Source organism: Seriola lalandi, unplaced genomic scaffold (assembly GCF_002814215.2).
Source record: "Seriola lalandi dorsalis isolate HSWRI2012SDOR001 ecotype SW California unplaced genomic scaffold, Sedor1 jcf7180002054570, whole genome shotgun sequence".
Taxonomy (NCBI): domain Eukaryota; kingdom Metazoa; phylum Chordata; class Actinopteri; order Carangiformes; family Carangidae; genus Seriola; species Seriola lalandi.
In genome coordinates, this window is record NW_019525123.1 from 3,044,345 (window position 1) to 3,057,623 (window position 13,279).

Genomic DNA, 13,279 nt, shown 5'->3' on the forward strand with positions numbered 1-13,279 from the left:
GGGGGGGGGGGGGGGGGTGGCGCAGTTAATGAAGCCCAGATGTGGATCCCAAAAGGGGTTGAGAGAGTTTGGTTACAAAACCAGGTTACCAAATGTGCTTCTCACTGCTGCTCCTTGCTCCACCCAGCACCTCCTTGTGTGCGTTTGTGTGTGTGTGTGTGTGTGTGTGTGTGTTTGTTATACAACCAGCTGATTGCAAGTCGGTGCCTGTCTCACCTCCAAACAAAGGAAGCATTGATAAGTCCATCAATATATTTATGTAAAGGTAGTCAGCACTTTTTGTATCACTCAGTGATTAATTACCACAAAATACGTTCATTTAGTTGTTATAAAACTGAGAAAAACAAGTGAAACACATCTCCCTTTAATTCTTCATGTTTCAAACGTTTTATGAACCTATTAACACTGAAAATGAACTCACTGTGATCTGAGTGAATGCCTGCAAGAACAACTGAATCATTCTATGCAACACTGGCAGAGCTTTTTATGAGAAACAGTGACTGTGAGGTTCTTAAATATCACTGCCTCAGAGCTGCAAGCAATGCAATAAACATTTACTACAATTGGTTTATTACATTCAGCCAATTCTAATATGCGCCGACATCTTAGACCAAGTGGAATTTATTGACTAGCACATCTGATTTGATGCTTTTTATCACTAAAGTTTAGCAAAAGTGCACCTGATCTCTGTGTTTTTAGGGGCTTTCATGTGCCATATGGTGAAATAATTTGCACTCTTGCTAAATAGCTGTTTTGATAGTCCAGGCATGCATGAGCATTTGTGATAGAGGAGAGAGAAGGAGGAGGAGGGGTGTTAAAAGAACCCTATTATGCACCCAATCTCCCTTTTCTTCCCCCCTCACTTCCCCCTCTTCCATCTACACGTGCCAGTTGTGTAACTGTGGTGATTTGCAAGCCACTGGGTGAGGGCCAAAGACTTTTTTGTAATGCAAAAGACAGGGGAGGAGGAGACAGAAGGGTGAGTAGGGGAGTAGGGGGGGAGCAGGACTCTGCAGGATATAAAGAGCCTCCACTTGCCTTTATCTCTTTACATCCCACTGATACTTCACTCACTGCTGGAGAAGCTCAGAACACAAAGGAGAAGCCATGAGCAACTCACTGCTGAAAATGCTGGGCACCTTGTTGTGTGTCCTGGCTGCCTGCGCTGATATCGTGCCTGTTAAAGACTTCAACTTGGAGAAGGTAAGAGAAAGAGTATCACAACTGCAACACCGCAGTAATTTGCCTATATTGTCCAAAAATGATTCTATTACTATAATGTAGGCTATGTCAGAAAGGAAGGGAAATTTGGATCAGTGGTTGGTGGACATGCTTCCTTAGTGTAGTCCAAGTGCTGCTCTTCCAATCTCTTGAGCTCAATGCTTTGATTCTTTTTTAAATTCTTTTTCCACTCCGTCTTTCTTCTAGATGGCAGGCAAGTGGTACATTGTTGGCTTCGCTACCAACGCTCAGTGGTTTGTGAACCACAAGGCAGATATGAAGGTGGGCACTGCTGTAGTAGTTCCAACTACTGGAGGAGACCTGGATCTCTCCTATGCCAACCTGAAGTAAGTGATTAATGTGTGATCAGATTTTCAAATTAAAACATCCTGGTAATTCTGTTGTGGAAAAAAAATCAAAATAAACTAATCTGATTCTCAATTATTTTAGTGCTGATGGTACCTGCTGGAGAATGACTCATCTTGCTAAGAAAACTGATACTCCTGGACGCTTCACCTTCCACAGCCAGAGTGAGTAGAGTACCCACAAACACACACGTACACACACACACAAGAGAGACATAAATCAATTCTTTCAACTGCCTGACCTGTGCATTTCTGCTTTAATCAGTTTGGAACAATGACAACGACATGCGCATTGTTGACGTCCTGTATGATGAATATGCTCTGGTCCACACCATCAAGACAAAGGACGGAGAGTCTGAGGTCCTCAATAAGCTTTACAGTAAGTCTGGACCATTCACAGCTCAGAAGGATTCTGGGAAAACATTGTGTGTTGAATTTAGGGTTTGCTGAAGATTTAAACAACCAATACTGTGTTTGCAGGTCGCACTCAAGAGGCCAGTGTTAACCTGCAGCAGAAATTCACACAGTTTGCCCTGGAGACTGGCATCCTCCCCGACAACATTGTTATCCTGCCCAAAAATGGTAGGACACTTTATATAGAAAAAAGATATAGATACTTTATTTATAAATGTATTGTGGCTGTGTAAATACTTCAGACCTTTGCTCACTGTCCTCCTCATGTGTGTTGCTACAGGTGAATGTCCCGAGGTCTGAGGAGTCCCCTGCCACCCTCCTGCCTTCATCTCTTGCTCTCTATCCAGTCCCAGGCTTTCCTCTCCACCCCCCCCCCGTCACTGTGACGTCTGCAGTATCACAAAACTGCACCTGAGACAGTGACACTACAGCATTTTACTTCCTGTCCAGTCCTTGCTGCGTACCAAAGACCAAATCCTGATCCTAATTCAGACCTCACTCTCTGCAACTTGTGCATTAACTGTGGCATCAGAAAGGAACAGTAAAGGGCTGATCATGAGACAGAGGGAGGGAATAGATGTGATTGTGAAATGCCAGTTTACTTTTTATACATGTGTGTCTTTTGTAACTGCTGATTTGTTTTGAAGTGTTTTTAAATGAACTCAAAGCCAATAAAAATGACAATAAATGACAATATTCCACAGTTGAGAGTGATTCCTTTTTTGTATTTGACCTCACATACTGTGGTTGATTAACAGGCATAAACATAATCTTTTTAAAGGATTTGATTAAAATAATATGCACATTTGTGCTTGCAAAACAAGGACAACATTTAATAGGTAGGTACAATGCAAATTCTTGTTTTTAGACAAACCCGATACAAAAAGTACCAGATCATAAGCCTTTACAGATGGACTGTGGTCCCTCTATTTACTATAATGAAGACAATGTGACAGTGATTTGAAAATACCTTGGCTCTACAAAGGAAACAAGAAAACAATGTTTCATCATGTATTACAATGAAGCTCTATAGTAAGCTATGTGTACAAATACATTGTGCAAACCAGAAAAATATTTGACCTGACAGCTGTTATGTAATGTCACATGTAAGTGATGTAAAGAGGTCAGCAAACAGCTGAGTGCTCATACTTACCCCTTATTTTGCTGAGCAAGTTGTCCAAGGAAGGAGTGCAGGGAAACAGCGCACACACTGACCGCTGAGCAGCTGGAGGACAACCAGGATTATTGAATTCACATATTTCTGACAATGCCAACAAAAACTGAATATTATGAGCCTTATGTGGTGAGCTGCTGCATACAATTGTACTGACAGGGATAAATTAAGTTTTATTGAACAGAGTTAAATATAATGCTTTTTTTTTTTTTTCCTTTTCACCTCTGAATGAAGCTACTCCATCGGACCACAAGGGGGCAGCCTATGACCTGTCTCTGACAAACCCTCACATTGAAACGTTCTTGAGCCAAAAAATTTAAAAAGCAAAAAAGACATGTATCAATACTGCTCAGAAAATAGCAGCTTCACAAAGTTTTATAGATAGATAGATAGAATAAAAAAACAAACATTATCATTTATTTTGCTGTATGTGATAAATAGAGCAAGGTCTGGCATTAAATTGCTTTTTAAGTAACCCAGTTAGAAAATCTGTGTAGTCATGACTCATCCCCTCAGACTCTGTGTCCTTCTTATTCTCACTCTTCCTCTTTTAATCTTCTGGATTTATGTTGGACTATTATTTGAGGAATTTATTTCTTAATTATCTTTTGATTTCATGGTATTTTCACTTAAGTAAGGATGAAAAGGAGTGGTGACATGCAGCTGTAGGTTATGAGTCAGACTCACTGCCTTATTATCATCAGGATTATATGGTATTAGCTGCAAGATGTCCCACGAATATCCTCTGCCATGTGTGTGACATGTGCTTCATAATGCTTTCTCTGTCTGAAGATGTGTGCATGCCAACATATGTGTTCACACGAAAGAGACACGTACAAAAAGGCTGATATTAAAGATCAAACACTCTTTATTGAACTCAATAGAACTGAAAGCAAAACATCTGGGTTATGATTTTGTTTCTGGAGCCGATAATCCGTTATCATCGTTGTTATGTTCAAACCACATATCAAGGGCGCGTGTGCGTGTTTATGTATAGTCTGAATAGTATAATTATCTTAAAAAAGGAAAGTAGTGTCACTCATTTGCCTTCGTGGAGTGATGTATGGATGGAGGTCTTCTTTGAGGCTGCAGTAGAAGGCAGGCTGAGCTGACCAGCTGTCTCTGAGTGACGCACAGTTAGTGCTCAACCATGAGGTGACGATGGCAAAGTATAAAATCATCCATGTAACAGGGCGCCATGGCAGCAATTTAACCGAACATACATACAAAAAGCAAATTCACAATGAAAAAGCAAAGTTGGCAGCTGGTTTTAACTGTAACCCACTGTAAGGTAAATGCTATGGTAAGGACAACAGGTAAACATAACTGACAGGAAAACAACATGGTTAGAAAATATAATTTACATTTACATGTACATTTATATAATGTACATCTTCTGAATGCATATCGGACAGCAGTGGCACTGTTAAGAGTGAAGCTCAAGTCATTGCTCACAAAGCAGAAGCCTCTTCATTCTGAACACGCTGCTCTTGTAATTGAATGAACAACCTTGACTCATGCTCTATCAAACATGCACGTTTGTGTGTATGTGTGTTCCAGAAGGTAGGTGTAAACCTCTTGTATATTGTGTAGTGTGCAGCTCTTCTGTACATCAGTGTAGCTGCTCCTGCTGCAAAAAACCCTACACAGCTTGACAAAGTCGAAGTTTTATGGAATTAAAGAGAACTTTGCTGGATCCTTTGCCCAAACATTCTCTATTCAAAAATCAAGCTTTGATTTAGATTCACAGGAAGACAGCGCCATTCAGATTAGGACACATAAAAGAACCTGAACACTGTTAAATGAGAATTCATGCAGCAGCAGTCAAGTTCTTGTAGCAAGCCTGTGTTAAATAGTCCAGGGCAAGGCGAAATGGCTCAACACCTTGAAGGCACAATGGACTACTAAGCCAATTATCATGTTAACCTCATCCCAGATCTTGAACAAATGTTAACTGTCAATGAATTTTGTTTTGTTTTATGCTGCTTTGACCATGAAATGCATGGTGTTAAGTACATCAACACAACCCATTAAATGTCAGGCATGTTGTTCAATCTGTCTTTGCTGGCAGTCATTTTGTCCAATATAATAAATCCTGTTCATCTGACCTACACATATACTCACAGATGCATGCATGCACTGTACACGTACAGCCCACAGCGCCAGTGTAGGATGTAAAGACATACAAAGAAATTCCTTAACGCAAAGTCAAACAGTTAATGCAAAAATCTGGGTCGATTGGTGAATGAAATAAGACTCAAGTGTTTGGCAAAGAAACATACCGACCTCTCAAGTCTGAATGAGTAAAGGCTCACGGTTTCACCGATTCCAAATGAAAAGAGAGCTGCCGCGCTGAGCTAAACCAACCATGGAGTGTCATGATTTCCCATCATGCTCTGAGAAACCCCTCTCTGCCCTTCCTCAGAAAGGAATGTCCCATACAATCGAATGTCATAAGATTTAAACATAAAACTCTATATTTCACACATTTATAATGGACAGACTTATGATATAATTGTAATATAGATATGAAATTTCTCATTAGTGTTTATGTACTGGACTCTGAATAAATCTTTTGAGAAAAAGAAAAATCAATATTGTATTTACAAAGGGACTTTTGGCATCCATATTCAACTCTATATTACCACATTAATAGTGGCATGTCATTTGAGAGATATGAGTTTTGACTGACTGGTGCAACCATAGCCTGATGAAATAAAAAAAAAAAGGGGTTTGGCATGTTGATTTGATCATTTTTGATATAAGATTTTTGTTAAAAAATAAAATCAAAATGCAACAGAGACTGGAAATAAATCTGTGCTATCACACGACCCAGTAAGTATAATTATTTGTCATATACAGTATTCAAAGGACTCCCGAAAACTCCCAAGACGATACAAAGAAGGACAAGCCAGTTAGTATATACATGTACAGTCTCTTATAGTCGTGCTCCACTCAGTAACTGTCCGTCTTCTCTGTCTAATACTCTGGATATATAAAAAAAAAAACAAAACAAACAAACAAACAAAAAAGATTCCTGTACACGTCTTCCCCACTTTCCCGCCCTCTCTGGGAGATTATTGTCCTGTTGAACGGTCGTTCCACCATCTCTCCCGTGATTGGTCTTTGAGTATAACCCACTCCATTTCTGTGGCAACTGGTAGTCTGACGAGTCACTTCCTTTCTCAAAGTCCCGTCATTGGCTGTTAGATGAACCACTCCTTCTTTGATTCGTCGATGGTTTCTGGGTTATCGGTGCCAATGATGGCCGTGTCTGCTGATTCTCCAGCAGACTCCCCGCTGCCCTTGGCCTCGTTGGTGTGGTAGGTGCCTTTGTGGCGGAACATGTAGCGGATCAGGAACACCAGAGTACATAGTATGGTGAAGATCACCACTGCAATGATACCTGCAGATGAGAAAAACATCATGTGCATGATAATAAGTGGGTATTATCTATAATCACTGTGTTACTGAGGAAACATTGCTCCCAACTTTGTTGCAAAGTATTTTCAGTGTACAGCTGAGGTGATTCCAGAAATCAAAACTTTCTGTGATTCCAGTTCCTCAAATGTGAGAATCTGTCGATTTTTTGTGTCATATATGATAGCAAATGTGAACAATGAACAGTGCATCCAACACTACTTTTCAACACAACACAAATCTGTGCTCTGTACTGATCCACAAGCTGAACTTCACGTTATGTTTAAGCATGTAAAGTTACCTCTTGACACCTCATATACAAATCTGACAAAGAGTACTTTCACAAATGCGACATTGTGTACCTCCGATGATGGCCGAGTCCCTGTTGACTCCATCAGGAATCACCCTCTCCTCATTAAAGGGGAACTCAGCATCTGAACACAGAGAGAGAGAGAGAGAGAGGGGAAGAAAACATAAAAAAATAAAACAGGCTTAAGATGTTTTGGGTTTCTTGATGTTTTATGTTGCCAGAATATCTGCACTAGATCAATTTGCGCATATTAAAATACCAGACGGATAAATGCATTTCAAGGTCAGAAAAATGCCAGCATGTCATGGTGCTGTTTTGTACCGGCCTAAAAATAGAGCCCTTGGTGGTTTTTCAGATGTAAAAAGTCACAAGGAATAATTTCATGCCAAACATGTGCTGAATTATAATGTTAAAGTGTGCTATTCAACACTGAAACAAGACCAGAACGCACTGTAATGTACCACTGGAGGAGGACAGACACATCGCTTGGTTTCTCCTATACTGCCCCCAGCTTTGCCACATACATACATCAGTCATTCAGCTAAATATACACATGAGTGCTAGCTTTAGGGAATGACTAGTGCAGTTTATTTAACATATGGCAGCAGTGTTTTAAGTATTAAATTAAAGATCCATGACAGGTTAAGAGGTTAATGACAGCTGCTGCCGCTGCCCGTCCACTATAGTTCTCTGTCAGCAGCAATTATCTAAGTGCTCGGATTCTCCCTGAATAGACATAAGTGGAGGGTGAATGAGTGAAGAGAGAGATGAAGGTTTGAGATGAATGGAGGAGGTGGTTAAAGATAAAGAGAAGAACTACAAAGAGAAAGATGATATTGCTGAGATCTCTATCTTATTCCTATCAGCTATTTCTGCTGCTGACTGCATACTTTCTCCAGAGAAGTAAAGGAAAAGAGGAGGCTGAGAAAGGAAAAGGCAGTGAAAATAGAAAGCTATAGAGCACAGAAGAGCAATCAGACTCATTATTGTCTGTCTATAGTCTGCATGGATGTGTCTGGATATCATCACATATGAAACAATAAAAGACAACGGCAGAAAGACGATTGAAGCTTGTAAAGTAAAAACATAAAATGGAAAAACGCTAGGAGGATGGGAACTGAAAATCAATGAGGAGTCAGACAGAAAATTATTATGGTTGATATCTATAGAAAATGTAAAGCAGAATAAATATTGATCCTTTCTGTGGAAGGATGGTGGAGAGCTGACTGTGAGTTTGGACCTGGTTTCCAGATCAATGGACTGGATCGATCTTAGAGAGCTCAACATTTAGGAAAACGGCTGCATTCAGAATAATGACACCCTGGAATACTGAACTGCTGTGGAACGTAACATTAGACACGAGCAGTGAGGTTTGTGCGCGTGTGTTCGTGAACATATACGTCTGAAACAGAGGTAGAGCATATAACTGTGTAAGGGATCAATTACTATATTTGTTGTGTTCCATGTGTATGTGCACATATGCGTAATGATATGCATGTGTATGTGCCTAAATTTGCCAACTTGAGCTGATTCAAAACAGAATGAATTTGCTATTGTAAACTGTATGTAGTAACTGTAGGAAGTTATTAGTTAGCTGCTCATTATTAAAGGACTGATGATTTCTCAGCAGAACGCTGAATGAATTAATATTTTACATTCAGTATATTAGACGCTGCTGTGTCCCAGCGCTGCCTCTGGCACAGATCATAATTCTAAAGTAGAGTTATATGTGGAACAACAAGGCAGTGAGTCTGTATTCAGGCACAATGGTGCTTTAAATGCTAACAATAGCATGCTAACATGCTCAGTGACACGCTTAACAGGTATAACATTTACCATGGTCACTGTTTTAGTTTGTTGGTATGGCGCTGATTGGCGCTAAAATGCAAAGTACTACAAAGGTTGATTTGATGGTAATCTGTCCAATAGTATTTCACTCAAATATTAATCTCATGGTCACGCTACAGGAAAAGTCAGGGGAATAAGTGTTTAGGATACATAGTCAGGACACCATGAATGTCCAGTAGTTGCATTGCAATAGATATTGCAATCCCTGGAGCCATGCTGCTAGAATGGCCAATGCAAATACATTGTAAAAAGGTAACACCATATTATGTAGAGTTGTTGACAGTTTGCAGTTTGTTCAATTTGCTTCGGTTATGAACTTCTCTCTGCCACAAAGAAGTGAAGAGTGATACTTGTTCGTGCTTCTGAATTTGACTTTGTAACATCAGTGTAATGTTTAGGGTAATTCTCACCTGTGTTGTCCAGATGCCAGGGATCTGTTGCAGCAGACATTGGTGGGATGGTGAGAGGTGACGCCCCGCAGTTGGACTCCACCAGTTTGCCTTGGTAAGACACCGGCGATGCGCCTTCAGGTTGTCTGTCCGGCTGACCGGCTGTCGGTGTGGCCTGAGCCTGTGTGGCTGTTCTCAGAGCAGACTTGAGGGGGGCGACTCCGTTGAACTGTACCCGCGACAAACACCCGACGAAGCCTGGGGTGTTGTAACGCTCGATGACGACCTGGTCTACGTGTCCAGTTTCTGTACAGAGACACAGGGTTTGACAGAAGCTGGAATCACTGGGTCATTTTCATAAACACATCTTGTTTGATGAGACCCCACGTGATGTTGACTTATGAGGAACCACTGGCATAAACTCAGTTGATATTGACAGAGGGTGGGGAGACAGAGAAAGAAAAAAAACAGAGACCAGACCAAAGCATCAGGACTTATTATCCAAAACACATGCAAAAGATGAACACACACAGCACACTCTCTCTGAATGCTCCACCCTCTACATTACCACACCATCGCAAACAGAGCTTACACTCCAGTACTGGTAGGCACAATTTCTGCTGATGCACAGATGCAGTAAACCAATACCCTGTAAGCCTAAAGCTCCCAGTGAGGATATGAATCTGCACAAATGAGGAGTGGAGAGAGTGATCGAAGATGAGGAGGATGGAGAGAGCAGAGGAGGAACATACACTGACACTGACCTCTAATGTCAAATCAAAGGATGAATAATGAATTAACACCCCCACAGTGTCTCTGTCTCTCTCCATCCCTGTTTCTCTCTATTCATTCTCCTATTCATGGGAGGCTGTAATAGCATAGGGTTTCATGCTGTATGTTTCTAAAGCAGAAAGCAGTAATGTGATTCTCAGGCTCTGTGGCACAAAGAGAAGGAGACAAGATCAGGCTTCTGTAATGGTACTACATAATCAGTATTTGTTGTGGTGTCAATCAACACACGTTGTTCGTTTCTCTCTTTCAGGCAATGGTCGTAACTGTAAAATCAAGTCTTTATCATACCTTTGTGAGTTTGTACGGATGATTCAAGCCCATACAAGGTTTTATGCTATACTCTATTTACCAGTGTGACAACTCTCTTCATTTGATATGAACTGAAGAAATTATCATCAAATTATCATTACTACCAAACAAAAGATGTCATGTCTGTGTTTATGCCTCCCTCTCTTATTTAAACCACATTTAGTCAAATTTAAAAACACATTTAAATGAAGTTCAGATGCAGCAATTTTCTGCACTTTCATCTCTATCGCACTGTCCGTTTGTCTCTCTCCTTTGATTGTCGTCTCTTTATTTTTCAGAGAAAATTACTTCAACACACACACTCTCACACATAAACCAACGCCTGAACTGCAGCCGGCCCAATAAGCTCAGTCCAGCTGGTGCTATATCCCTGTTCAATCTGTGATCACTCTATATTATTGGCTGCTTGTAGGTTACACACAGTATATTTTCCAGTGTTGACAAATACTGATTTTTACTGACAGTTATTTGGAGTTTGTTCTCTGAGAGTTGGTACGGCCCGGTGTATTCATTTGAACCAATCGAAAAGAGTGTTGAAACATTGTTTATCTAATCCAGGTTCAGGTTCAGTCGTCAAAAGTGCTGATCAATGCTTTGCTAAACATCGAAAACACGCTCTTACATCTTTGAGTAAGTGCAGTCTAAAGATGAGTCACGCTGGTTTAAACATTGCTGTTCACAAACACAAAGCACACAAACACACACACACACATAACTGCAGAGGAGATAAGAGAGAGGAGAAACAGCAGGCAGCAAACAAGACGATAAAAAAATCTCTCCAACACCTACAATTCAATAAAGACAGACACGCTGCAGAAAACAAACATCCTCAGACACGCTCCACTCTGGCACAAACCTGGAGTGATTTCAAAACAGCCAAATGGTCTTCAACACTTGCGCAGAGGTGCAAAAAAATCTCCTACTCCTTCACATGAACTCTGACTGTGTGTGCAGACACAGCCTGGTTTTAATTTTTACATGCATGGCTGCTCTGCTGCTGCTGCACGACTGTGCCACACCCTGAAGGGACTTTTTGGACAATCCTGCAGCAAAATATGAACAAGGGACGACTAACTAGTGTACTCCTTTGTTTGTTGTGTGTGTGTGTGTGTGTGTGTGTGTGTGTGTGTGTGTGTTTTTGTGTTTATTTAATGAATCATGTTATGTTAGATGATGGGATTCTGAGTATCTGGACATGGCTTATAATGCAATTCTCTCTCTTTATTCCATTTTGATGGGTCCAATACAAGTGTGTGTATGTGTGTGTTTGTACACTATTGATTGTGCTGCCAGGAATAGAGCTCAGTGCTGGTCTTCTATGTATTCGTCATCTGACCAGACCTCCTACAGACACTTAAACTGTGTGTATGTACTGTGTCTGTGTGTGATGAAAACAATCATTTTACAGACACCTGATACGGGTTCTGCTGCTTAGTTCTCATACGGCAACGCATTAGATTCAAAATGAGCTATAAATCCTGCGTTATGTTAAAACTCAAACGTGGCTCAGCAATCACACCTCTGATGAGGCGTCAACACGGGTCAACACCTTCTGCAGGAAAAAGACAACCGTGCCTGCTATCTAACACTTCACACCTTGGTTTGTATGTGCCAGTGTGCATTATTCTGCAGATACGTGTGGGTGTGCAGTATAGGTGGAGAGAGACAGACACACACACAGACACAGGAGGGAAAGAAGTGCCTCACTGTGTTACAGTTAGCCCGGTTAGAGCAGAATACTGATAACAACAGTCTTATGAATACAGAATATGAGTATGAATATAAGTCCTCTTTCTCTCCTGCATGCCTGAACCTGTGTTGATCACTGCAGAGGCCTGTGTGTGAATACTAATGGGCTCTCTGTTAGGAGTATAACAGGCTGCTTTGCATACAATGCTGCTGCAGAGTAAATCGCCAACAAGCTTCCCTTGTTTCTGATTGTTTTGGGGCCAGTGATTTCACAAGGGAGTGTTCATTAGAAACCAGATGATTCCAGTTAAAATAACAGATACGTTCCTCATAAACATCACACATTTAATCTGAACTGAGAGCCTGGCTGTCACTGATAAGAGGCCTCAATGGATTTAATGGCATAATATCATTTAGCACAAGAGGTTGACACAATTACATGATTGCTGTCACTCTCTCATGAAAGCCCTTATATTAGCCCAGAAAAACTGGGCTGTCTTTGTAAAGTTGTGTTAAGACTGTGTTAAGCAGGTGCTGAAATCTTATATGCCATACAGGAAGAAAGGAGATAATGATTAAAATGAAATGCAATAAAATACAAGCACACCACAAGAAGGGGGCTAAAAAAAACCTTCAATCAACACTTCCGTTATGCTGTTTCAACGAAAAACTGAACATTTTAAGGTTCATGAAGTGACAAAAGTACTTTTTCAGTTTGTATGGAGAGTGTGGACATAGCCAGCACATTAACAAGTCATATCACCTCGTAAGAGCCAGTGATCGGATGCTGATCTTAAGGTTTGTTATTCCTTCTTTTGCTTGGTGGCTTCTGAAGGGGCTTTTCAGACTAATCAATAAAACATGGACAAATACACACAAACCTACAGCTCTCCATACACTAATCATGATTACAACAGAGACTAATCCACCTGGCATGAGACTGCAATAATGAAATGTACCATTACATATGATTACAACTAGGTTCTACTATTGTGACACACGATGTGCCATATGTGACATCCAACTCACACACACACACACACACACACACACACACACACACACACACACACACACATAAACACACATGCAACAGCGACAAGGTCAGCATGTCGATCAGAAGATTGCACCTCCTGATGGTGTGTCACCAGGGTGACCAATGACATCACATGAATAATTCAAAAGGTGAGGTAGCTCACAAAACTGTGAGGAAGAGGTGTGGTGTGAGTAGAATGGGTCGGGTGTATTTTGGAAAGGGGTCAGAAAGGGGAGAATTGAAAATTGAAAAGATGGAGAGAACTGCAGAACTAGCAGAGAGGGAGGGTGTGACTGTCTCTCTAAGAAGGGC

General features: G+C 40.8%; 2 protein-coding genes across 2 annotated transcripts in view; one reads left to right on the forward strand and one right to left on the reverse strand.

The window, feature by feature from the left end:
* Window positions 1-1,044: 1,044 nt before the first annotated feature.
* LOC111662868 (lipocalin-like) lies at window positions 1,045-2,703 on the forward strand. The gene is made up of 6 exons (XM_023416858.2): window positions 1,045-1,203; window positions 1,429-1,568; window positions 1,672-1,751; window positions 1,852-1,965; window positions 2,067-2,168; window positions 2,281-2,703. The coding sequence occupies exons 1-6, from the start codon at window positions 1,108-1,110 to the stop codon at window positions 2,298-2,300; spliced, it is 552 nt and encodes a 183-aa protein (XP_023272626.1). The 5' UTR covers window positions 1,045-1,107; the 3' UTR covers window positions 2,301-2,703.
* A 1,316-nt stretch (window positions 2,704-4,019) lies between these two features.
* cntnap2a (contactin associated protein 2a) overlaps window positions 4,020-13,279 on the reverse strand; it is a 339,851-nt gene continuing 330,591 nt past the window's right edge. The window contains exons 24-26 of the mRNA XM_023416970.1: window positions 9,163-9,447; window positions 6,957-7,028; window positions 4,020-6,580 (exon numbers count right to left, since the gene is read on the reverse strand). Coding sequence (XP_023272738.1) covers window positions 6,381-6,580; window positions 6,957-7,028; window positions 9,163-9,447 — 557 coding nt within the window. The 3' untranslated portion in view covers window positions 4,020-6,380. The remainder of the gene's footprint in view (window positions 6,581-6,956; window positions 7,029-9,162; window positions 9,448-13,279) is intronic.